Raw genomic sequence first — 24123 nt, forward strand, 5'->3', positions numbered from 1 at the left:
ACATGGTGTTGTGGTTTAACCTGGCGGGCAGCTAAGCACCACACAGCCATTCACCCACACCCCAACCCCCTCAGAATGGGGAAGAAAAATGGGAAGAAAAAAAAAAAAGTGAAAGCTTGTGGATTGAGATAAAGACAGCTTATTAGGACAGAAAAGAAAGGAAAATAGTAATAATAATGATAATAGTACTACTAATAATAATGTGTACAAAACAAGTGATGCACAATGCAATTGCTCACAACTTGCTGACCACTGCCCAACCTATCCCCGAGCAGCCGGTACCCCCACCCTGGCCAGCCACCCCATGTTAATTGCTCAGCATGACGTCAGATGGCACGGAATACCCCTTTGGCCAGTTTGGGTCAGCTGTCCTGGGTCTGTCCCCTCCCATCTCCTGATGCACCCCCAGGCAGCTCACTGTTGCTCTGCAACAATTAAAACAGCAGAATGTTTTCAACATTATTCTCATACTACATCCAAAACACAGCACCCTACCAGCTACTAGGAGGAAAATTAACTCTATCCTAGCCAAAACCAGGATGCATCATCTTTTTCCACTGCTGCTATATTCAACCCAAATGACACATACTCAGAAAAAGACAACTCCAAATCAAAATATTTAGCCCAATCGTTTTTTCAGACTAAGTTTGAACAACACTATTAAGTTATTAAGAACATTAATGGTGGTGGGTTTTTTTCGTTTGTTTGTTTGTTTGTTTTCTGTGGGGCAAAGAAAAATGTCCAGCTCCAGTTCAGTATATGTTATATATTCACTATATGTGAAAATAGATGCTACTCTTTTTTTTTTTTTCCCCCATTACATGTGTGTTTTTAAAATGACATTCTATATAAAATCATCAAATCATCCTGTGATCAAAGACTTTGGACAAGACACACTTACTAAGTCCAAGTGTTCTACCATATGTAGTTTCTGGAAGTGATACTTCATGTTAATTAACAAGAGTTTTAAAGATATTAACATGTTACAAAACAGCTAGGCTATAAATGCAAGTGAAGCTTAATTGCCTGAGTTAACAGCGTGACTTTAATTTTATCCCTACTTAATTCTCAAAAACTTGAGTGCTCGTAAATGTTTAATCAAGCTCGAAAATAATTAAATAAATAAAACTTTGCACTTATGTTGACACACAAATCTACACGAGAGTTTCTTGGTGTGTTTTTTCATTGCTCCGACATTAATAAACTCCTTTCTTGTCAAAACAGTGCATAACTTTTACTATTCTCAGCCTTTTAATATGTTTCTGTTTGAAATATCGAGTGATTATAGGGAATGTTTCACCATCCATAGTTAGAAAATAAGTGACAACACAACCAAGATTTCTTGAGGAGTTGTACTGCAGTTATGTAAGTTAAACAGATGGTAAAGCATATTTCTGGTATATATATTCTCTCCTACTACACCTCTTACCATCAGAGCTTATGTTATTTATTTCACTGGGAAGATTTCACTAGATTCAAACTGCAGGAAGATTTTCTATGTTCTGATAGCAAACCCAGCGAAGCCTCATTTTTGGACATTCATCTATTTATATTTCAGCAAATGAGAAGGAAATTTAGAAAGGAAACAACAACTTGCATTTATTTTAATAAAAAGCCAAATTTGAAAAAGTAATCTGTTTTGTCTTGTGGATGTATCAGTATGTCTCTACTAGTCAAGGATTAAATTATTACAGCAGTTCTGCAAAAGCAATCACTCTGAGAAGTAAACAGGAGAAAAATGTTCCCCAAACACATCTACTTGAATTTCAAGAAATAAGTGGAGCTTACTAAATTCATAAAATACATTGGAAAAGTTTTTCAATTAACACAAACCATTTTTTCCACATGTTCTAAATGATAATCATAATAAATAATAACTTAATACTGTTAGTGTTAAGAGAAACTCATGTCAACACGGTCTGAAGAGGGTAGGCTTGCATGAGTAAACAGGTCCTTCAAGAAAACTTCCATGCTGAAATTATCTTGCTTAGATGTTGTTTCATTTTATCAAAATAAAACCATCTCATTAAGTGGCTACAGCCCTGTACCAGTACAGTTGTCTTTATTATGAGGTTGTGAATCTCTCATCTTTGGAGCCAATTAATTATTTGGTTGAATGAACCAAACATACCTCAAGATCTTTTAAACTGTATATGTTTTAGGAATCCTAGAACACACTGACATCTTGCCAAGCTTTTCTTCTAAAAATAAAACCGCATAGCTATCACCATGCTATGCCAAAGATGTGAACAAAAAAATAATGGAAAAGAAACCAAAGTAGTCAAAACTGTGATGGTGAAACACAAAACCAGTGCTAAACAGAGTTCATAAACAATGAAGGTTGTCTGTGAAATAATGATGTATCTTCTTTTTCTCCACACGTACATACAAGATTGATGGACAGATACTGGCAATTCCAGAAAATTAATGTCAGAGGAAACAGATAAATATGTACTAAAACAAATGTTTCAGAATAATAAAAATGCTGCATTTCACACTTGAATAGTAATAATGGGATTTGCATGTATGTTCATCTGCTCTAGAAGTTTTCAATAATTTGTAATTATAAATTGCTGTACAGGAATTGCTTTAAAATTATTCTAGTTTCCTTCATTCTACATCTTATCTTATTTATATAAATAGGTAGAGCTTACACAGAAAGTTTAAGTATTGTAAAATAAATATATATTTGCTCTTATAATAAATTGTGTTTTTATGACTATTCATGTCATGTTAACATGAGCAAAGATAAACATTATTTTCCTTCCCCATTGTAATGAAGCAAAAGTAAATCCTCAAAGAGAAAATCTTCACATTGCTAAGTAACAGCTGTCTGCCTTTGTTTTCATTCAGTATGGAGATCTGTCAGCTCTGCATCATGAGAGTACTTCATCAAAGGAAACTACTGGGGATGTGTTCAAGGGTAGATGCTAAAATACCTAAAAGAATAGAGGCTAAAACATGCCCTATTGTACCAGATAGTAATTTTTACTGTAATGTGAAGTGGGTAGATGTAGCACACTCAAAATATCACAGAGGACAATTTCAAGATTATGTGGAAAATATACATAATGGGAGGAAAAGAACAAAGGACAGAAATAAAGGACAGCTTTTGCTTTAGGTCTCTTTTGTTCAAGAGTGCAGGAAGTGTCAGAAAGATGAATTTTCTAAGCCAACCAAACTGCTGAAGAGCCAAATTCCACCTTTGGGGTCCTCTTTCCTGAAAAGTGTTATATGATGTATCCAAGACAATTTAAGCCATGAAAATAGACCAACCTTAAAAAGGTTATCTGGATATTTTATATAGTTTCCTTTCTTTATTCTCAGCCAGTAGTCAGAGAATCATGCATCTGCTGTGATTTACTTGTAGTTTAGAAAATCATGTTTTCTCTTTTTTTTTTTTCTTTTTTTTTTTTTGAGAGAGAGAGAAGATGAGCATACTTTTGGCACTGATAGAACAAGATGATGAATCTTTAACCAGTGAATGTTTCAACAAAAAGTGAGGCATATAATCTCTGCATCTCAGGTTAAACTGAGTGGGTTATTTTCTTTAAATTAAAATATACTAGAAGTTAACTGAGAATCTGAGCTATGTGTTAAACCCAAGTCAACTGCAGAGGCAACAGCAGAGAGTGGAGCACTAGATACTGCTGTCGAAGAGGGTTATGCAGTTCCTGGGCCTCTGTCAGTTCATGGGACAACACCCTAATTCCAAAAGTGTTACAAGGGCAGCATTGAGACTCCCAGGCTGTTCTGGCTTTTCTTTTTTCTGCCCACTCTTTAATTTTTCTGACCCATCCACATAAGCATGATGGAAGCAGCATTACCAAGATTGAGTCCCACAGTGTTCTGTGTCGTACACTAAAATACGGATTATATCTAGGTTATTTACTTGTCTTATATAATGCCAAAGTCTGGCATCTGAGACAACAAGGGTTAAAATCAAATAGACTGTGTGCAAAATATAACTGCCTACAATGTTTTGACTTATCTTTATTTTCACTTTACGTAGTAGTATTAACAGCTATTCTTGTACTAGAAGAATTATTTTTCATCCCCTATTCGGCCTTCAAATTATTCTTCTAGATTCCCAGTCAATATTCACCACAATTCTCTGATAATGTTACTGAAGCAGGAACCTTAAATCACTGAAACAATTAAATCTGATTTATAAAGTACTCTTCACTTTCATTCTGTTTTTCTTTCTAAACAGCATGAGAAAATTATTCCTACCAGCAAGTGCACAGAATTAACAGCATAGGATCAAGTCTTGTAAAAAGGAAAAACGTATCTAAAATCCCCAGGAGAACCTGGAGATAGAACACTATACACCTTCCTATTGAAAATGTTGTTTCAACGTTCACATATATCACTTGTTTCAGAGACGGCTCATGCATGGCTTTTTAAGGGATTGAAAGGATTAAGAAATTTAAAATATGAGGCAAAGAGAATTCAGTCAAAAATTGTTCATAAAGCCTTCTCAAAGAATTTGAAAATAAAGCATTATCAATTTTTGCCATCCTGCTACTTTGAGAGACATACATTTAAATCTGCACCTCACAGCAACATGTATCATTACCAATACCTGAAATATGTACACAGTTTTCTACAAAACATATTTAAGTATTGCTGCCACAGGCAAACATACAAACAGACGTATGCTGTATAATATTTATTTTAAGAGCTGCAGGATCTCTAAAACTACTTTTACATTGAGGTCTAAAATGTTTCATAATTATTATAGACAATTCCCAGTAATTTTTTTTTCTCTTGACTGTACAGTAAAAGCTATAGCTTCTGAGCTAAGTTACCTTCAATTCAAAATATGACTAAGATAAACCTCCTGATCAGCTAATGTCACCTGATACATTTTCTCCCAAAAACTAATTGGCAGTATGAATTAGAGAAGTGTTCAAACAAATTCCAAGGTGGATTTCAGTTCCTCTCAAATTAAGGAAGAATAGATTATAAGCATTGTAAGAAAGGAACACATTTAGATAAAAATGTGCAAAATTTTGTGTTTCTGCAGACACTTAAAAAGCTTGCTATCTGAATCCAAAATATATTGCTAAGACCAGACAGAAAAAGAAAAAATATACATGATGACAAATTGAACATTGTCATGAATTTGTATATTGTTAGATATTCTGGGGAAAAAATAATAATAACAGTTAGCTTTCTAGGCATTTCTTGGATAGATCTATTTAGGTTTCACTATACTCTTCAGCACTGTGTCCTTTTAAAATTCACTTACAGCAGGCTGCTGGATCCTCGTCGCTGCCATCAGAGCAGTCTGGGTGAGAGTCACAGGGTGATCCAGGCTCAATGGACTGCCCATTAGTGCAGGTGAATTCTTCTAAGGAGAAGAAATCTGGTGGCTCTGATGGTGTGGTATCCAAGAACTGGATGTTATTCAGACAGACGAACCCCCCCTCGCTCTGTATTGTTCCTTTTAAAGTAAGCTGTGGATGGTTACAGTTAAAATACTTGAATTAACAGACAGGGAAAAACTGTTTTGTTTCTACCATAAAAGAGTAATGTCCTATTTGTAAAAAGCACTAGGTGCCTTCCATTAAAAAAACATGCCAAATATCAAATCAGAAGCTGAAATTTTGCAATGACTACTTCAAGTTGGTTTCTCTGAAAATTTTCAGCTAAAATGGTTTGACAAATTCCAAGAATGAAGTTAAGAAAAAAAATGTTTAAAGAAAAGCTCCAAATATCATGACTATTTGGCTAAAAAACAGCAATGCCACCGTACTTCAGAAGAGTGACCTCACCTGTAACATCCTAACGACCATGACTTCTGTTCTGAAGTCTCTTCAGAACCTAATTTTGCTGGTGCCCAAGACAGAAAATTCAGGTTGCACTCACAGGTGAAGAAGTTAGAGATCATTATCAGACACTAGCTGCTATAGCATAGGTCAAAGCTGATCTCTCTCAAGACAAGAAAACTGCACCCAGATATGTAGTGAGATTGGATCCTGGCTGCTGGCAACCCTTGAACTCTTCCAGGCTTTGTCTGTGAGACAGCTAATTTGCTTGAGTCAAAACCTTGGTGTGTGCATGCTAATGTTTTAATTATTTTGGCTATCACATGACATTCCTTGAGCCTGTGCCCTGCTTGCTATCTGAATACTACTGTTGGCATAGACAGAGATGCAGGGAGCATTTCTCCCTCCTACAGACTTCCCTTGCACTTTTACACAAGCTGATTTAGAGCAATGGAGTTTTAGGAGAACATCTCTTGCTCCTGGCCATTGTTTATTCCAGCTTTTCTGAGTCTCAAAGCAAGGAGAGTATCTTGTGCTCATCAAGTTTCTTTTACCTGAGCTAAAGCAGCAAACAAAAGGAAGTGGGCTTGAATTCACTAAGAAGATGAAAATGGCGTTGGTGCAAAGCACCAAGAGACACGAGCAGGAGCTGGAGGCACAAATCAAAAATGGAGTTGTGGGTTTTGACAGGTGTGGACATGGCCAGAGTAGGAGCCTCGGAAAGCAATCATGTGCAGGGGACAGAAAATACAGTGGAAGGAAAGCTGGGGAAGATTACCGGACAAAACATGAGGAAACTAGAATAAACATTCTGGGGCATAAGCAGAAGGCTCTAACATACTATATAAGCCCTAGAAAATTTTCTAAAAAATAAAAATTATATATATCACTGTCTTCTGTTAAGAGACAATATCTTCAAAATTCCCAAAGCACTATCAGTTCTCTACTAGTTCAAATGGCAGAATGCTGTGCTGAAAATGTCACACAGTCACATAATTACATTATCTGTCCTTCCCTAAGCACAAGTGATCATGCTGTTTTTGTATAAGAAAGCATAGTTTGGGCTGCTGAGAGCATAAAACCTCTGCAGTCTTTTGTTTATTTACTTTTGGATACTACAGATAATCTTATACACATCTGGTTCTTTATTTTTTCCTTATAGGAAAAGGGATTGGTCTTTGTCTTTCACACAGATCACCTGTCCAGCTGATGTTGAAACAGTAAAATATAAAGCTTATTTACAGAATTATGAATATCTAAACAAAAAAATTACTTAAAATATAAACCTGTAATTCTTCAATTCTTCTCTGTACATTAAAAAAAAAAAAAAAAAAGGCAAGGGGAAGATCCTCTCCCACAGTTACTGATCTATGTCATTCCACTGAAATCACAAAAAAATCATTCACATCATCTCACTTAATAGCATTTTTATTTTAATGAGATGGTAATAAAATGGACTCAAATGACCTCCTAAAGAATGGTGAGATGTGTATGCATTTTCTTGCATGTTATTAAGACCAGGAGCTTTGGGATGTGAACAGGGAGACTGCTTTTATTAATCTGTGACCAGAGCTTTACTCAAGTGATGCTATGAAGAACAGCAAGCCCTTCACATTATACATAAATTTCTTAAATTCCTACATTTCCTAGAAGACTTATAAACAATAAAGTAAAGCATTTTCAAAAATCAAACACTTGTTTTTTTCATTCATACCTTTAATTTTTCTATCCTTGTTGGTATATGTATATCCACTTTGGCCCATTCCTTGTTAGTTGTCATGCTGTTTTCCCACAAGATATGTTCCTCCTGTGGAACACAGAATACAATGTTAAGAAATTCTTTTTAGACCCTTACTTATGCCACTTACTCTCATTGATCTTTTCATATCCTAGCTAGACCACCACTATGTATACGAAGAAATACAAGTTCACATATTTGTTCGCAATCTTTGCATCAAAGTCTTTGTGAAAGAGGACAAACAAAATGTATTTATGGTGATCAAATGGGTTAATTATATATATATATATATATATATATACACACACTATATAAAATTATCAGAACCCAGCTTGGTAATAAATGAAAGCAAATTAGTATGGAAATTAAACCATACTAGGGCTGTATTTAACAATGTATTTCCATGTCATTCTTAGCACTATTTTCTCTTTTAGAAGTAACTACTTATACCAAGTTGTGTTAATATTAGAATTAGTTTTTTTTACTTAGAACCAAATTTTGGGGTCTGTCAAAATTACCCTATAAACTGTGCTAAAATCATATTATTTGTTTTCAATCAGTAAAACAAGCAGAGTACTACCAAGCAAGTCCTAATCATATTTTGAGTTACCTCAATCCCCATTTTTTACTATACCTACTGAGGAGTAGTATAGCAAGAGTGCTAAATATGCTAAGGCTCCCTTTATGCAAGCACTCAAAACCCTTTTAGTGAAAAAATAATCTGACAAAACCAACTCATGCTCATTCTATTTTTGTCAATATTGAGGCTCATATAAAGAAAAGAAATATGGCAATGTGAACTTAAATAAAATGTTTCCAAGAATCAGCTCCAGTATACAGCAAATCAAGAAAGTCAGGCAAAAGGGAAGGGAATGGGAGGTGAGGGGAGAGGAGTGGAAGGGAGGAAAATTTACTATAGGATAAATGTACAAACAGATGTACCATTACAAGATTCAACACTGCAACGCCTTTTAAGATACTATGCAAAGTGCTGGTCATATCTTTTCCACAAAGGGTATTACAGAATTAGAGGCAGTTCAGAAAATGATATGAAGCCGGGTAAGAGAAATGGAAGTCTCCCATACAGAGAGAAACTGAAAGGGTAAAAACCTTTACCTTAGATGAGAGGAATAAGAAGGGATATGATAGGTATATGAATCCTATCAATATTATAGACAAGGACAGTTATCTATTTCCAGCCTTGCAATATTAAAAAAAAAAAAAAAAAAAAAAAGGAGGAAGACACTGTCTGCTGCTTGACAGACTGAGAGGTCTGAGCCAATAGAGCAACACTGGTATGATTTGTGACCAGTAGTGAATTACTTACCCTCATTGTCCTATAAAGGCTTCAACTGTTGTGACATATTAACAAAGTTGAAAGACTCTGTTGAATACGTCTTCAAGATCAGTTTTGGAAAACTGCAAGACAAGGCTGAGCCAATATCCTAATACCATAGAGCACAAATTTGGACAAACCACATGCCATACTGATTTCAGAAATAAAAGTCAGCTGTGAGTTTCCACATTACTATAAGATATAGGTATTTGTCAACTTGTTCACATGGTAGATATTCATCAAAAGTGTTTCAATTTCAAGGAAATTTCAATCTGCTTAAAACATGCTTGATTTTGCTAAATAATTCAACTTCCAAAGAAAATCTGTTAATGTTAGTAGGCTAATACAATAGTCAAATATAAGACACAAACAGGGATGATGTACTAGGAAGCATACTGCATAGCAGGTTAAAATGATAGCCTGTGGCTTAAGTGTCTGCTTTTAGGAATATGTAAGCTAATGTATCTGAACATGTACACATTCCTCCATACATACAAACAGGCATGCTTCAAGGACACTTGTATATCTTATAGGAATAAATATTTACTCTTTATTTATTTGGATACATCTGAATATTATAATTTTGTTCACATGGGATTAACAGTTTAGGTACCCATCCCCATGGACATCTTTCGTTCCAATTTATTTGAATAAAAATAGCTCATGGCAGTAAACTCTTGATTTTTCAGTGTGCCAGGCATTCTAGGCTGTTTTTACACTGAAGGCAGTAAACCATTTCAGGTGCAACAACATTTAAAATTAGCTATTGTAACATGCAAGAGATATTACCCTATGATTTTTTACAACTATAATAAGCCAATAATACTATTTCCCTTCTTCACAATGTTTTCTCTATCATATCCGTCTTGCTTTTGGAATTCTTCCATCATTTTAGTATAAATGGGTTAGCTCCTCTAGCACATTCCTTGTTTCTCTAGCTGTCTTTTAGGAGGTTCAATGTATTGATTTTACAGTACTTTCCCCTGAGATTTGTTTTGGTGATGCAGAAGAGCAGTTGCTCAAAATACATTCTCTCTATTTCCCTTACTGAGATATAATACTATCTAAAACCAATTTTTTTGTAAGGCTAAGATGAGCAAGAATTGTGGGATGTGTTTCCTCTTACTATTTTTTTTTTTTTTTTAAGATAATGCTGCTCAGATTTGAAGAATGGAAGAGACGATCATGACTTTTTCTTATCAACTCCATTTCTAAACCACATTTTTTATTTTTGACATTTCTCTATAGATACATTCACATACTGCTGTGCAACCGCACTCATCATTTTGTCTCCTCCCCCCCTTTTTTTTTTTCATTTCAGAGTAATTTGGAACAAATGCTTATTTGTTGCCTCAAAATGATTAATAATTAACCTTTCGCTTCTATCAAAGAGTGTACTTGCATGGACTTTGCAAGCATTGCTGAACACCTGCAGAAATTTTAGCGTATTAGGGTAAAAACATGCTTGCACATATAAGCATAGGTCAAAATAATCTTTTATTGTTTTATGTTCATCTAAATGGAAGGAATGAGCAAGTAATAGAGGGCATGTGATAGACTGAACTCAACAATATCTTCTTTGATTTGAGTTTTCAAATAAAAGTTTAAAATTTATCAAATGCTGAAGACAATATTGCCAAATGTGAATGCAATCATGGACTGAAATAGAAGAATATTAAAGATAAGTAAGCCAGAAGTACTAAAACTGGAAGGGGACCAGGAAGAGTAAGTAATGAAGGGAGTATCTTACTATCAACAATTAATTTTGAGAATATGTGGGAAACTACAGATCTTTCTTTGTGCTCCCTGTTCTCCAGTAAGGTAAAGGTAAGGTAAAGGTAAGGTAAAGGTAAGGTAAAGGTAAGGTAAAGGTATAGACAATGCAATTACAGCCCAATCAGCTGAAAGGTGACAACACATAAGACGCTGGAACAATTTGGTAACAATAGTCTTGTAAACAGATAGAGAATTAGAAAATGGGAAACGTACATTAGCTGCTTCTGTTGAGGAGCAACTCACATTCAGCCAGTGTAATATGCTACTTTTTGACATAATAAACAGCCTTGAAAAAACAGAAGTGACTTGACTTTGGTGAAACTGTTAACAATCTTGTAGAACATTCTTTGAGCAAATTGAGATTTGGTTCATATATGGACACACAAAAAAGTCTATGTTCACTATTCTTCTCCATATCCAAGAGCAATTTAAATTCCATATCATCCAATGTCATAATATCAATATTAGAAAACACATTCACTTATTTGAAGGTTGGAATAGATGATCTTATAGGTCTTTTCCAACATAAACGATTCGAAGATTTTACGATTCTATGATCTATGGATTCTCTGTTAAAAGGGTGAGGAAGGTTAGGGATACATCTGTAACATCTGCAGTGCTTTGTGCTCTGAGAACCATACCAAGAACTACATTAAATGCAATCCAGTCTCTGTGTCAGTTTTATCAGTACTGGGACATAGTAAGAGTTATTCTGAGATAGGTTCTAACCATTAAAAACAGCAAAATGACATGTAGGGAACCTGCACAGTACTGGATCATGCAATTGACAGGTTATTTTGACTGATGGCCCCCAGGACAGCCATTCTGTTGTCTTCTGGGATCAGAACCAGGCTCTTGTTTCCATTTCTCAGTATTTGTCTTCTTTTGAAAATTCATTTGTTTTCATAAAGAGCTTACCAATTCAATAGCAAAATGTGTAAAAGCTACTCCCCCATTCATTTAAGAAGTTTTACATGTGAGTCTGCTGGCTTTTATTTTTGAAGCTACTGAAAAAACATATTTTTGAAGCTTTTTCTGCCAAATTCTGCAATATGAGTAACTTACATCATCTCTAAATAAGTCTACATTCAAAAAATACACTTCTGACTGAAGGAGAAATTCTAGAAAAGCATCAAAATGATATAAGAATCCATGGAAACAGAGTAGACTGAACTGATTTAAAAGCTGCCAAAAATGTACATCCGATATATATGTGAGGAATTATTTATCAGTTAATTGAATGTAGGCTCCCAACACTATGGGAACTCAAATATCAGTTTTCTCTCTCTCTCTCTTTTTTTTTTTTTTTTTTTCTCATATGTTTTGCTGCATTTTCAGGGAAAGAAAACTCTTAAATAGGATCCATTGATTCTACTTTGACAAACCATAGAGATCAGTATTGCTAAACAGTCTCAAGGTTACCATAAACATCATACCTGGGGATTTATTGGCAAGCATTATAGCCCAAATCTCCATTTATTCTGACCTGAACACTGATTATGTTACAGTTCCCTGACACAGTAATGGGTCACAGAAAAACATAATTATTCCCTCTTTATGGACAAAAACTGAACAAGAGCTTGAAGTTTTTTTCATGAATACTTGAAGATGCAGGGGGAGAAAGTAAGATGTTTGTTACTTGTTCCCATATTTAGACCCCTCGATAGTGTTATACTTCAGCGTGTTTTTTTTTTTGCATCTTAGCTTTGTGAATTAAGTGTGAGGTGGATCAGCCTTTTTAAATATCTGTGTTGATGGGTGAAAATAATTTAGCTCCAACATCAAGATATGAGACATTAACTCAGCAAGACCAGCTGCCCTATTCTTGCTTTTATTAAGTAGAAGTACTACAGCATCAATATTAAGTTATTAAACAAGGCTTTCAAAAGGGAACATTCTATGCATAGAAAGTCTCCACAACACAGTGAAGTAAGAAAGAAGGAAATGGTTTTCACTGTTCAATTGGCATTTGTGTTTCAGTTTGACATGGCTGTTGTATCTATTAATAGGTAAAAGAAAAAGAAAATTACTGCTCTGGAACAGTGGGCAAATTTAATCAAGTGGCTAAGTAAGTGCTTTCCAGACATACTGAGCCAGCAACTTTCCTTTATTCTGTCTCCACAGAGAACAAGCACAGTTAAAACTTTCCTGCTACTGATTTTCCCATTTCCAGTGAAGAAGGGAGGCTAAAAAAACTGCTGCAGATTCTTCCCTTGAAATCTCCAAATCATTTAATTCTATAGTAGCTGGAGCTTCTCCTTGAAGTCTTATTGCAGAACATTCACCCATCAAATTAATTTATAGCTGACAGGCAAATACCCAGATTTTACAACTGCATTCATCAGTAGAATGAAACGAAGTTACTGCTTGCACAGACTAACTTAGGGGGCCTGCATGTACTAGCAGTCATATATCCTTGCATTTTTGCTGGTAAAAGCTCAGCTGTCTCATCTTGATCATTTGAAAATGAATGTATGCTTCTTCTTACCTGATTAGTATACAGTACTGCCTTGAGAACGCTGCTATCTGCCATGGAGTAATGAAATTGAAAATGGCAATTCTTGCTGGAGCAATGACACATGGAGCTGTTAAGATAAGCACTTTTGTATAATGCATTGTCATTAGCTTCTAACCACACCAAACAGCCTGAAAATGAAAAAAAAAAAAAGTGCACTTTTTCACAAAATGTATCTTTTGTATCTCAGTCTGCAAAAATAAGGACTGCTTTGCTGCAATTAAATCATGGTCCCATTCCCCCTCACACTGCAATCTGATTGTCATGCTGATTATGTGACTTGGATGTCACCTAAGCATTTCCTATTAAAAAGATAGATATCTACCTGCATTTGACTCACAGAGTAGTCCCAGCAACCAAGAATGACATCAGTTGACAGTATCTTGAATTTCTTACTTTGTGTGTTAAAAGCTGTGAGCAGGCCCACATTCAGCTCAGCCTCCTTAAATTCACAACCAGTCAATCCCTATCCCAAATTTATTTGGAAACTGCTTTTTCTCCCTTCCTATTATGTTTTCCAGGATTTCTTTTTTCCCAGTAATACTTCTGTGGGCTTTTCAAAATAAGGGGAAAATTGTTCTTCTTTCTTACAGCTACAGGAGGCAATAGCATCTCCACTATGTTTAATTAAGGTTTTTATTTCTCAGCCACAATGTCTGCAACAAAATGTTGGGAGTGTATTGTCTTTCCATCTGAAGCAGGCAGGAAAGCAATTTGTGCTCTTCTTGACCTACTGCTCCTTATAAAAGCATTCCTACAGAGATCTAAAATAGCACCCCATCCCTTCAACAGTGTCTTTTATCTTTCAGAAATAAAAAGGCTAAATTCTTTTTTAATCAAATATAACAGGTTCCCCCCTCCCTCTGCAATGAATCACTAAATGTTTTACTGCCTTCAGAAGCATCTATTAAAATAATAAACAAGGACTGAACAAAGGTCTTAAGTTTGAAGTTTCTGTGTTCATGTCTAACTGCAAGTTATCTCAAATGCAGATGCTACATAGGTTATTTCAAGCTGAAGGAAGAAACCATCATTTCACAAGGTTTGATTTTTTTTCCATTCTTTTCCTTTTGTTGGCAGTTTACTCTGTGTTATACAACTTTTTACACTGAAATACATGCTTGCAACTTCATTGGAATTAGGTTTGTAATTTACTGACACAGCAGTTACACTGGATAGAAATGAAATATTACAGATGTAACCCAGGATTCTATTTGAAAGAGATTAACACAACATCTGTATTTATATAGCTATTGACTTCTGCAGAAGAGAAATATACATTAATGTTAGATCTATATCTGTTCCTTATCTAAATTCAGAATTCTCTGATGCTGTTATAAAACCAACTAATTTTGTTTTCCAATCTTAGTGATAATGAGTATTCTTTTTTTTCTTTCATTTAAAATTTCAGAATCTTTTAAAAACAAGACAAAGTGGAGTTAAATTGAATGTTTCTAAGATAAATTGAGGCCTATCTTCAGAAACTTTCATCCAACAAATACTGACTTCTTTCTCCCCTCTCTATAGCCTGTGTAAGTAGAACCATGTCAGTTTAACTGGACAGGCAAAATACTGTGCTATACCTTTGTTTCCCTCTTCCAAGGAAACTTTAACTATTATTACCTTTAGCCAGCATCTATTGATTAGCTGTCTAAAGATTAATGGTATTAGGAACATTTTTCTTTCATTATTTACAAATTTTGCAGCTCTTTTCTAAGGTCTGAATTTCCTTCAGTTCAATAGACTGCATAGTATTTTAGTGTTTATGCTCTGAATTTCTTTATGTATTGCTCTCTCAAATTCTCAAGAATTTATTTTTCTGTAGTGCCAAGCTTCCCCAGGCTTGTAGAAACAGAAGAGAAGTCCCAGAAAAGTCATTTCATTCCTGCCAGCTTGGTAATAGGGCTATCAAGTTGCAGAGAGGTGTGTATTTCTGGCAAGAAACTCTGGGATCATTGCCAGGAGAGAGTTCATAGGCTAATGTCTTTCCATAAAACCTTTTATTTTCCTTTGTGGCTGCTTAATCAGGTTTTAGATAGATTATTTTTTTTTCTTTCAGTTTCGAAGAAAAATTTAATAAGCAAAATCTTAGTGGCTGATCTTTCTGGAGAATTCCAACTGCAGTGGAACCCAAGTAGAAACAGACCTTACAATTTGTTGCTGAGGTGGTCCAAAGTCATCTTAGAGCCGGGACTGAACAGTGAGCCTGCTTACATCCTGCTACCCTGAAAGCTCAAAACCTATATATGTTTAGCTGCTTGTCTCCATTTCTCCATTTCATGACTTTTAATCTAGGTTACAAGCTTCTAGATTAAATACTGAGCCTTCAGTTGAAACTAAGCCACAGAATATAAGCTTTTCTTTTCTACCAAGTTCTCTTCTCTAGCAGGACAAATGTCTCTGAACTAGTCCTTTTTAACTTTCCCACTCAACCATTTTGGTGAAAGAAAAGTTCAAATCTGAACTGACCTTGTTTCCACTCTTTGGAGATAAATTTTCATGAACTCACAAATCAAGGATAAAAAATAAAAATTAAAAAGTAGCACAATAGGAGAAATATGATCTAATGATTAGACTATTTTCATGTTAAACTTGAGGAATTTTCTTCATTACAGTTACCTGTGAAATATTGAGTTTAAAAGACATGGAGCTTTCTTTGACATTTTCCTTTTTTTTTTTTTTCTTCATCTCATAAGCATTGTTTCTATTATGCAGAGAATCGGTTTCAACCGTATCTTATTAAATAAATATTACCCCGGATGTAGGAAAATAAATGAATCCAATATAAGAAGAATGAACTAGGGAAATTGTATAGCATGCAGGGAACACCAAGAAGGAAAACAGAGCAAAAATGTACTTTCAGAACAACATTAAATGGGAATATAAAACCTCTGTAAGAACTTTTGACACTAGAGAAATTAAGAGAAAAAGTTATGGTGGAAGTGCCTACAATACAACACTGGAGAGAAGAAGCAATAAAAGAACAAAGAAAAAAAAGTCAGCCAAGGACAAAGTATTTTATTAAATTTAAGAATACCAAGAAAGAAGGATTATGCAAAGCCTATAAGCAATCCTTTCTTTATAAATATAATTGTCTAGACCTCTGCTTCATAATTTAGTTTCTTACCCCTCTTCTATTTATAACAGTGAAAGCTTTGATCAAAATCAGAAGCCAAATTTTAGTCAATCTCTATTTGCACTGCAATGCTAAGCCCTCAAGCATGACATTTTTTCAGTTTGCATACCAATTCTTTAGGTTTTAGAATTTTACTTAATGTCTAACCTTTTAATTTATGCCTTGAAATCTGCATGAATAGAAATGTTGAATGTATTGAGACATGAGTTGTTATATTTCAAATTTCTCAATATCTTCCAATGTTAACAAAGACTTAACTGCTGTGTGTTGTTTTGACGCTTGTTTGTTCTCAGGTTTTCTTTTTTTCTTTATGATATGGAACGATAGAGAGTATCCCCAAACAGTTCTTTGTGTTCGGCCTACTCAGCTGCCTCTTCATATTCATATAATAATGCTTAAGCCCCTTATTCAATAGGCATTTTAATATGCATTCTGCTTCTGTAGAGGTTTCTCGTAAACCAGTCCTGTAAAAGCTACTTATAGAATTTCAGTATCATTTCTGTTAGCTCAATATTGCCATAAAAGGGAAACCCATATCAATTACTAGCCCTTGAGGTATCACATTAAGATATGGCACTGATGGCAACATCTCTCAAGGAGGTGTTTTAAATAAAAAGTCTTTTTTTTTTTTTTGGTTACATGTCCCTTTGGAAATTCAAAGGTGCCATGATTTATTTTTAAGATAAAATCTCTTTTACTACATGCACTCTGCAGTACATAGATGCTATCTTGAAAAAAAAAAAAAATAAATAGTGCTTATATGCATTTTGCTTGCTGTTTTATTGTAACTTGACTTACAGTTACTAGAGCCTATTGAAATAAATGCCGACAATTACTGCCGAAATATTTCTCAAACTAAAACAATACCTAATCACTCATTCTGTTGCTATCAGTGAGACTGAGCACATTTCTATGCGCTCAGAGTTCAAGCAGTAATCTCCACACTATCAGTTCCTCAAAGCTGCATCACAAATTACACCATTACAAACTAGTGTTAACCCCTCTGAACAGTCTCAATAGACAAACTAAACTCTTAGTTGGCATGGTGATTCCATTTCATGTTGCAGCATTTGCACATTTGTACCTATTGAGCTTTCAAAAACCTTTCCCATAAACGTGTAGATAAGCACTACACAGTTGTTTCAAAAACAGGTGCTGCTCCTTACTTCTGAAAATTGCAACTACTTTATTTCTGTTTTGTCTTCAAGAGTAACAAACTACTTTGTATAATAAGTGTTTGTCTACGGCTCACCTAATTACATGTTTAGAATGAATGTCCTGATCATGTGCTCAGAGTAATACTACACAGGTAAAACAGCCAAGCATCAAAACAAACAAACAAAAACATGCAAGGACTTAGTTGGATTTAATGTCACCAAAAGACATACAAAGAATTAGCTGTAGAGTAAAGCAAATATAATTTTATATTGGAATTCTTACGTTAAAATCTTCCATATCTTGTCAATATATGTGTTCACGGCACCCTTACTAAATAGAACTGCAAAGGCTAAATTAAGTACAAATTCATACAGTTACTTTTCGTGGTTTTGATCTGTTTCCATACTGGGTCACCACCTTTTTCCAAAAAGCTCTGTGTTCTTCATGACAGCTAGCAACTATGCATTAACTTAAGTTTCTCACCTTCAGTATTGTTGCTGCAAGATTTCAGAGAAAAACAAGAGGCAACCCTGTTCCCAGCCTTTAGTCGTGCCCAAGAAACAAGTTCAGCTGGCTGATCCAAATTCCACTCGCACATACCAAGCTCAAAGCTGGAAGTCTGCGGTGCTAAAAGACAAAGGAAAGCAGTCATTCAGCTTCTTAAGAAGTTATTGTTTATAATACTATTTCCCATCAAAAATATATGCTTATTAAACTTTTTGGCAACCTTTCTGACTCTGGTTAACTAGAAAGTAAGCAGTCTATCATTGAGTGTCATTTCGTATTTCAGGCTGCAGCCCTGAATGATATCATTTAAAAAAAAAAATATCCCTAAAGACAGATGCTTTTTTTTATTATTATTATTATATATATATATTTAGAGAAACAGACAACTATTTTCCTTAGCTGATCATTGCAACTTTGGTGAATTCACTTCCACAGAGAGAGTTGCCAGAAAATATCAAAAATTGCTTGTCATGGAGAGAAATATCTATGTACTTTTCTGCATAATGCTACCATAAAATCATTTCAAACTGAGAGGTTCACCTCAGTAGTATCTCCATAATATTTGCATCAGAACACTTCATTTTAGAACCAAAAAGCTCTGAACACAACTATACTATTTCAAGAACTTTTTAAATTCTTGAAGCTTGAGATGCTAGGTTGTAGCTGTAAAATTTTCTGTAATTAATCATGACTAGAGGAAGAAAGTCATGATTTTAAGCAGAATTACAGTATGGTAACAGAAGTTCCACTTTTTAATATTATTGCTGGGGAAAGGCAATCTTCTAGTTAACATGGACTTTTAAATAGCAGTCAGAATATCTCAGAGGAAGAAAAGAAGATTCTTTACTGTTTGGAGGAATCAATTTTATGTCAGTATAAATACACATTTCTGTCCACCACACCTTAAAGTTATTGTTTTATTCACAATACTGACATCTCAGTAAAACGTCCTGTCCTGCTGGTATTATAAACCTCACATTTCCTCCTTTATTTTGGTGTTGTATAACCATGCAACCATGGTTATGAGAAGAGCCTGTTGGCAACTTATTTCCAATGGAAAATGCAAAATTTTAAAATGTTCTACAAAAAGATGAACTTCTTCAAATTTCAACACTTAAAAAGAGTTACAAATAAACTCAAAGGGAGAGCTAAGCTCATCATTAAACACTAATTATTGGAAACTTTTCTATTCATTCTGCATTTTTTTATTTATTGTAAATATTTATGATTTTTTTTTCTTTTGCCAATAATCTCAGTCTCTTGAAATAAAACAATAATTTTCTAGATTTTCATTCTACAGCAACTGATAACAGTGAGTTTTTTGGATTTGGGATTTTCTGCCACCCTTCCCTGCAACAGAATCATAGAATCATAGAGTGGCTTGGGTTGGAAGGGACCTTAAAGATCATCTAGTTCCAATCCCCCTGCCATGGGCAGGGATGCCACTAGATCAGGTTGCCCAGGGCCTCATCCAACCTGGTCTTAAATAGTCATCTGAATGACCCCACACTTAATTCTGCACTTTTGATATTAAAGTCTACATTTTTTAGGCTTACATGCTACCAGAATTAAATAGGGATTTTAATTTAGCTGAGATGTTGCCAGTTGAAATACTCATATTGTAATTTGTAAAAATGTATATATTATAAGTAGGACGTATAACAATTACTTCAGTTTTCCAGGAGAGATTTAACAACAACAACAAAAAATAGCAATAAAAGTCACACTAGTTTTGTAGACGAGGTATACTGCTTTTGCATTACAAGCAGCTTCAGGAGGACAACACAAACACCTCATTCTCCTTTTTAGTATTCCAATTTAATGCCCTGGGGCTCTTTGTTCTTATCCCTGTGGCAAGCTCAGAATGACAGTCTTAATAAAAGACAGTCTTTGTATATACGATTTGCCAGTTTTCAAGAGAGTCTTCTGCAGGGCAATTACAGATACTCAAATAAGAATATAAAACCTTTGAATGGAAGACATACGAGAAGTATAGTTACAGGAGATTGTGTTACATATGTTCTAGAACATAATGTTAATATTTTCTATTGACATCTAAAATAGTAATTGAGTGATAACTGAATAAATTTTTCAGGTGTTGGGAAGACTGAAGATAGTTTTGTGGTTTTTTTTTTTTCAATGTATCAAGTTTACTGTTTAGGAAAATTGGACAAGAGACTGAAGAGCTGCATTCTGGGGGGAAAGGAGTAGGGAGAAAAACATACTGAAATTACATTTATATTTATCCAGCACAGTTTGGATCAGGAGACTCCTGAAAGCACAAATACATAAGCTACTTTACTCGTGACCCTAGCAACAACATCATACGAATGAATACAAATGAATAGGTCATTTCACATAGATATGTTAGGGTACATTAAAAATGTAAATTTTAAATACAAATTTTATGCAATTAAAGTGGTCTTCATTTAAAGCTTATCCAGAGATTCCATAAGGACTACAGAAAAAGTTATTTTAAATTCAAGCTACCATTAATCTGACCTTTTGTTTTAATTATTGGAAAACGTTCAACAGTAAAATTCCTCTTTCAGGGAGAAAATTAAGATCCTTTGACCCTGTTTTTGGCTGTTGGGAACAATTTAGATGTCTCCTAATGAAGTTCACTTCTCCTAATATGGAGGCACAGAATAAGAATGAATTCTTATTAGAATATGCTTGAGTTCTGTAGTTCAATCTGTATGCCTCACTATATACTTCAACAGCCATCATCTAAGGTAAGTCTAGCACTTAGATATATAAGCTCTGTTTATTTTATAAGCTCACCCTATTTTTGTTTCTATTTTTAACTTTTTCCTCTCTTTACAACAGTATTTCATCTGTGTGGCTGATGTTCTTTTCATTTTCGTTTGCTTTAGAAGCACTCTGTTTAGGAAAAAAGCCAATATATTTGTTAAGAGAGGTTTATATCTACCCACAGGAACTGCTTAAACAGTCATGTACATTACTATATTTTGGCAATGTTTTTTATTTTTCTATTTTGAATCTTTCCTTTTATCTGCAGAAATCCTCCAAGGAACAGAGTGAAGTTGTGGAGAATCCTACACCCGTCCTCTTTTCATTCAGTTTCAAATTCATTTTTCAACTAAAGTACATCTAACACTTTACTTGAGTTCATAGGCAAGTATGCCCAAGGTTTTAGAATCCCCACCTTTGCTCATTTGTGTTGTAATTTACTGCTAGAAAACCTCTACAAAACAGAAAAGTAGAATGGGCCCTGGCATGAAAACATTTATATAGTTGTCCATTTCAAGAAAGTTGAAACATGGACAGACTAACATAATCAAGCTTAGTTAGCCTAAACTTCAGTTCTCCAATACAGACTCCCTTTGAATCATTACACTTACATTTGTGTCTTGTTCTTAACAGCACACTGCCTGTGATTGCTCAGCACTCTAAAATGTTAATAACCACATGCATCTGTTTCCACAATGGGACTTCCAGGGAGCTTTATTTTAGAATGCAGTAAAAAGCAACAACAACAACAAAAACACTTTCATGAGACCTAGCTGGGTATGTGTTAAATATAGCATTCCATATCTGATGTTCTCATGTTAAATTTAAAGACCAAATTCTCATCACCTGTGCTGTGACTCAGAGGCAGGAATCAAAGGGGGTACTTTGAATCAGTACTGCACTCACCTGAGGCTGCAAACTGGGTGCCACAGTGAAATCTTCTTATGTAATAGAGAGCAACAAGTAATCTATTTTTTTACTAAGATAAGTTGCATTCTTTTCCCATGAAAGTGTGTTGGGTTAAAAAGAGAAATATGAAATATTTTGCTGAAGAATCCCGACATGCAGAGATGATTCAGCTGCAGAGCTGACCAGCCTGACATTACAGCTCTTGGATGTAGCAGAGCAGAACAAAAATATCCCCACTACGACTGAGGAGCAGGACCTTTTATACATTTAAAAACACACACAAGTTTCTGAGGAATCTCTCTAAAGTCAGTTCCAAGGCTTTTCCTGAGCTGTCTGAAAACATTAGTTCTTTGGCCTGTTTCTGGACAAAGATATTTTCTGCCCACTGAGACCTTGGTTCTCTCCATGTTGCAGGGAGCTCCCAGTGTATATATGTATGTCTATATGTATGTTGTAACATACCAGATGTCTTAAGGTGTTTATTTTCATTCTTTGTAACTCCGATTAGATGTAATATGACAGCTAATGGTTTAGAGGAATGAAAATAAGCCGTGTGATAACGTGGAGTTAAGAAAGCTTTTGAGTAGCATTTGGTTCTCCTTTGTTTCTCTTCTAATCAAAGGGAAAGACAAAGCAAAATTATCTGTCTCCAGTAAAAAAAAAAAAAGAAAAAAAAAAAGAGGTATGCTTACCAAATGCTGGAGAACATCCTTCACTGAAAGAAATATCATCAATCGCAACAGTTTCATTTTGCCTCTGGATTTCCACCATCGCCCAAAAGATAACCTACAGAATTCAACAGTAAATCAACAAGAAATGGTATTTACCAGTGCAATAGGTAGCTGAATAGGTAGCTGATAGGCAGCTGAATATGAGCCAGCAGTGTGCGCAGGTGGCCAAGAAGGCCAACAACATCCTGGCTTGTATAAGAAGCAGCGTGGCCAGCAGGTCTAGGGAGGTGATTGTCCCCCTGTACTCGGCTCTGGTGAGGCCACACCTTGAGTACTGTGTTCAGTTTTGGGCCCTTTGCTACAAGAAGGACATAGAGGTGCTCGAGAGAGTCCAGAGAAGGGCAACGAGGCTGGTATGGGGTCTGGAGAACAAGTCTTACGAGGAGTGGCTGAGGGAGCTGGGCTTGTTTAGCCTGGAGAAGAGGAGGCTCAGGGGAGACCTCATCGCTCTCTATAGGTACCTTAAAGGAGGCTGTAGAGAGGTGGGGGTTGGTCTATTCTCCCATGTGCCTGGTGACAGGACGAGGGGGAATGGGCTAAAGTTGCGCCAGGGGAGGTTTAGGTTGGATATTAGGAAGAACTTCTTTACTGAAAGGGTTGTTAGGCATTGGAATGGGCTGCCCAGGGAAGTGGTTGAGTCGCCATCCCTGGAGGTCTTTAAAAGACGTTTAGATGTAGCCCTTAGTGATATGGTTTAGTGGAGGACTTGTTAGTGTTAGGACATAGGTTGGACTAGATGATCTTGGAGGTCTCTTCCAACCTAGACGATTCTGTGATTCTGTAATAGATGAAGGGGGCAAAATCAAAACTAAAACTAACTAGTCAGACAAAGAAACAAAACAAAACAAAACAAAAACACCACCTTCCAAGACACTTCAGTCTTGTCTATATGGTTTCTATTAGAAACAAGAACTCCAGTCATAGCCTTAATTTTGGAGGATTACTTTAGTGGCTTTTGCACATATCTGTGGCTTGTCAGCACAGATATATCATCTAAATCAAGAATGAAGTTGCAATTAAAATGAAGTATCTAGAAACCACAACAAAATACATTAAAACCTAAGCAGGGATTGTAATATTTAGGAAATTGAAAGAGTGTTATGTTTTATCAAACCATTCTTCCCCTGAGACTGGAAACATGAACCTTTCCCGGTTATTTTCAGAATTTATCAGAGACCTGGAGCAAAGTCAGGGCATCAAACACTATTTCAGTCAGAAACCTTTCATTAACAAGGTTTTAGCCAAAACAAACCTTGAGGAGTACTCTGAAAAGCAAAACTCAACAGTTATTCTGCTCTAATAATACAACAGTGATGCTTTTCCTAACAAAGCCTTCTATATAGATGAAGCTACAAATATTCGACATTTCTGTCTTAAGGACAGATTTCCATCTACTTTAGTAAATGTAGTGACTATACCACAATTTATAAAAGTTTTTGTGTAGTGAATTAGAAGAGGATTGAGCAACCACAGTCCTTGGAAGAAGCAATGATTTATAGTGCTTAATGTTAGAGGCAAGCATAGATATATGAAGATAGGCTGTGCTACAGGATAATTCAATAAATTAGTCTCATGCTCTGAATTACCTTCTTTCTCCACTGACAAATAAAAGAAGTCTCTGAAACCTAGCTTTCTAGTTTAGGGATGCAAGTAGAATACAAAAACACACATAACGCAAAACATTAAACATACAAATAACATTCTCTAAATTATTCCCTAGCCATTGCTTTGGATATTACCACTCTAGGCTTTTCCTGAATTCTAGGGGCACAATCCACCTAGAGGTACA

The 24123-nt window shown here is 35.3% G+C and overlaps 1 protein-coding gene across 1 annotated transcript in view; it reads right to left on the reverse strand.

Annotated features, from left to right (window-relative positions):
- Positions 1-24123, reverse strand: part of MALRD1 (MAM and LDL receptor class A domain containing 1) — a 268212-nt gene that overhangs the window by 233043 nt on the left and 11046 nt on the right. The window contains exons 5-9 of the mRNA XM_035545162.1: positions 22296-22389; positions 17917-18060; positions 13113-13270; positions 7489-7581; positions 5255-5462 (exon numbers count right to left, since the gene is read on the reverse strand). Of these exons, the coding sequence (XP_035401055.1) occupies positions 5255-5462; positions 7489-7581; positions 13113-13270; positions 17917-18060; positions 22296-22389 (697 nt within the window). The remainder of the gene's footprint in view (positions 1-5254; positions 5463-7488; positions 7582-13112; positions 13271-17916; positions 18061-22295; positions 22390-24123) is intronic.

Source organism: Cygnus atratus, chromosome 2 (genome assembly GCF_013377495.2).
Source record: "Cygnus atratus isolate AKBS03 ecotype Queensland, Australia chromosome 2, CAtr_DNAZoo_HiC_assembly, whole genome shotgun sequence".
NCBI classification, from domain to species: Eukaryota; Metazoa; Chordata; class Aves; order Anseriformes; family Anatidae; genus Cygnus; species Cygnus atratus.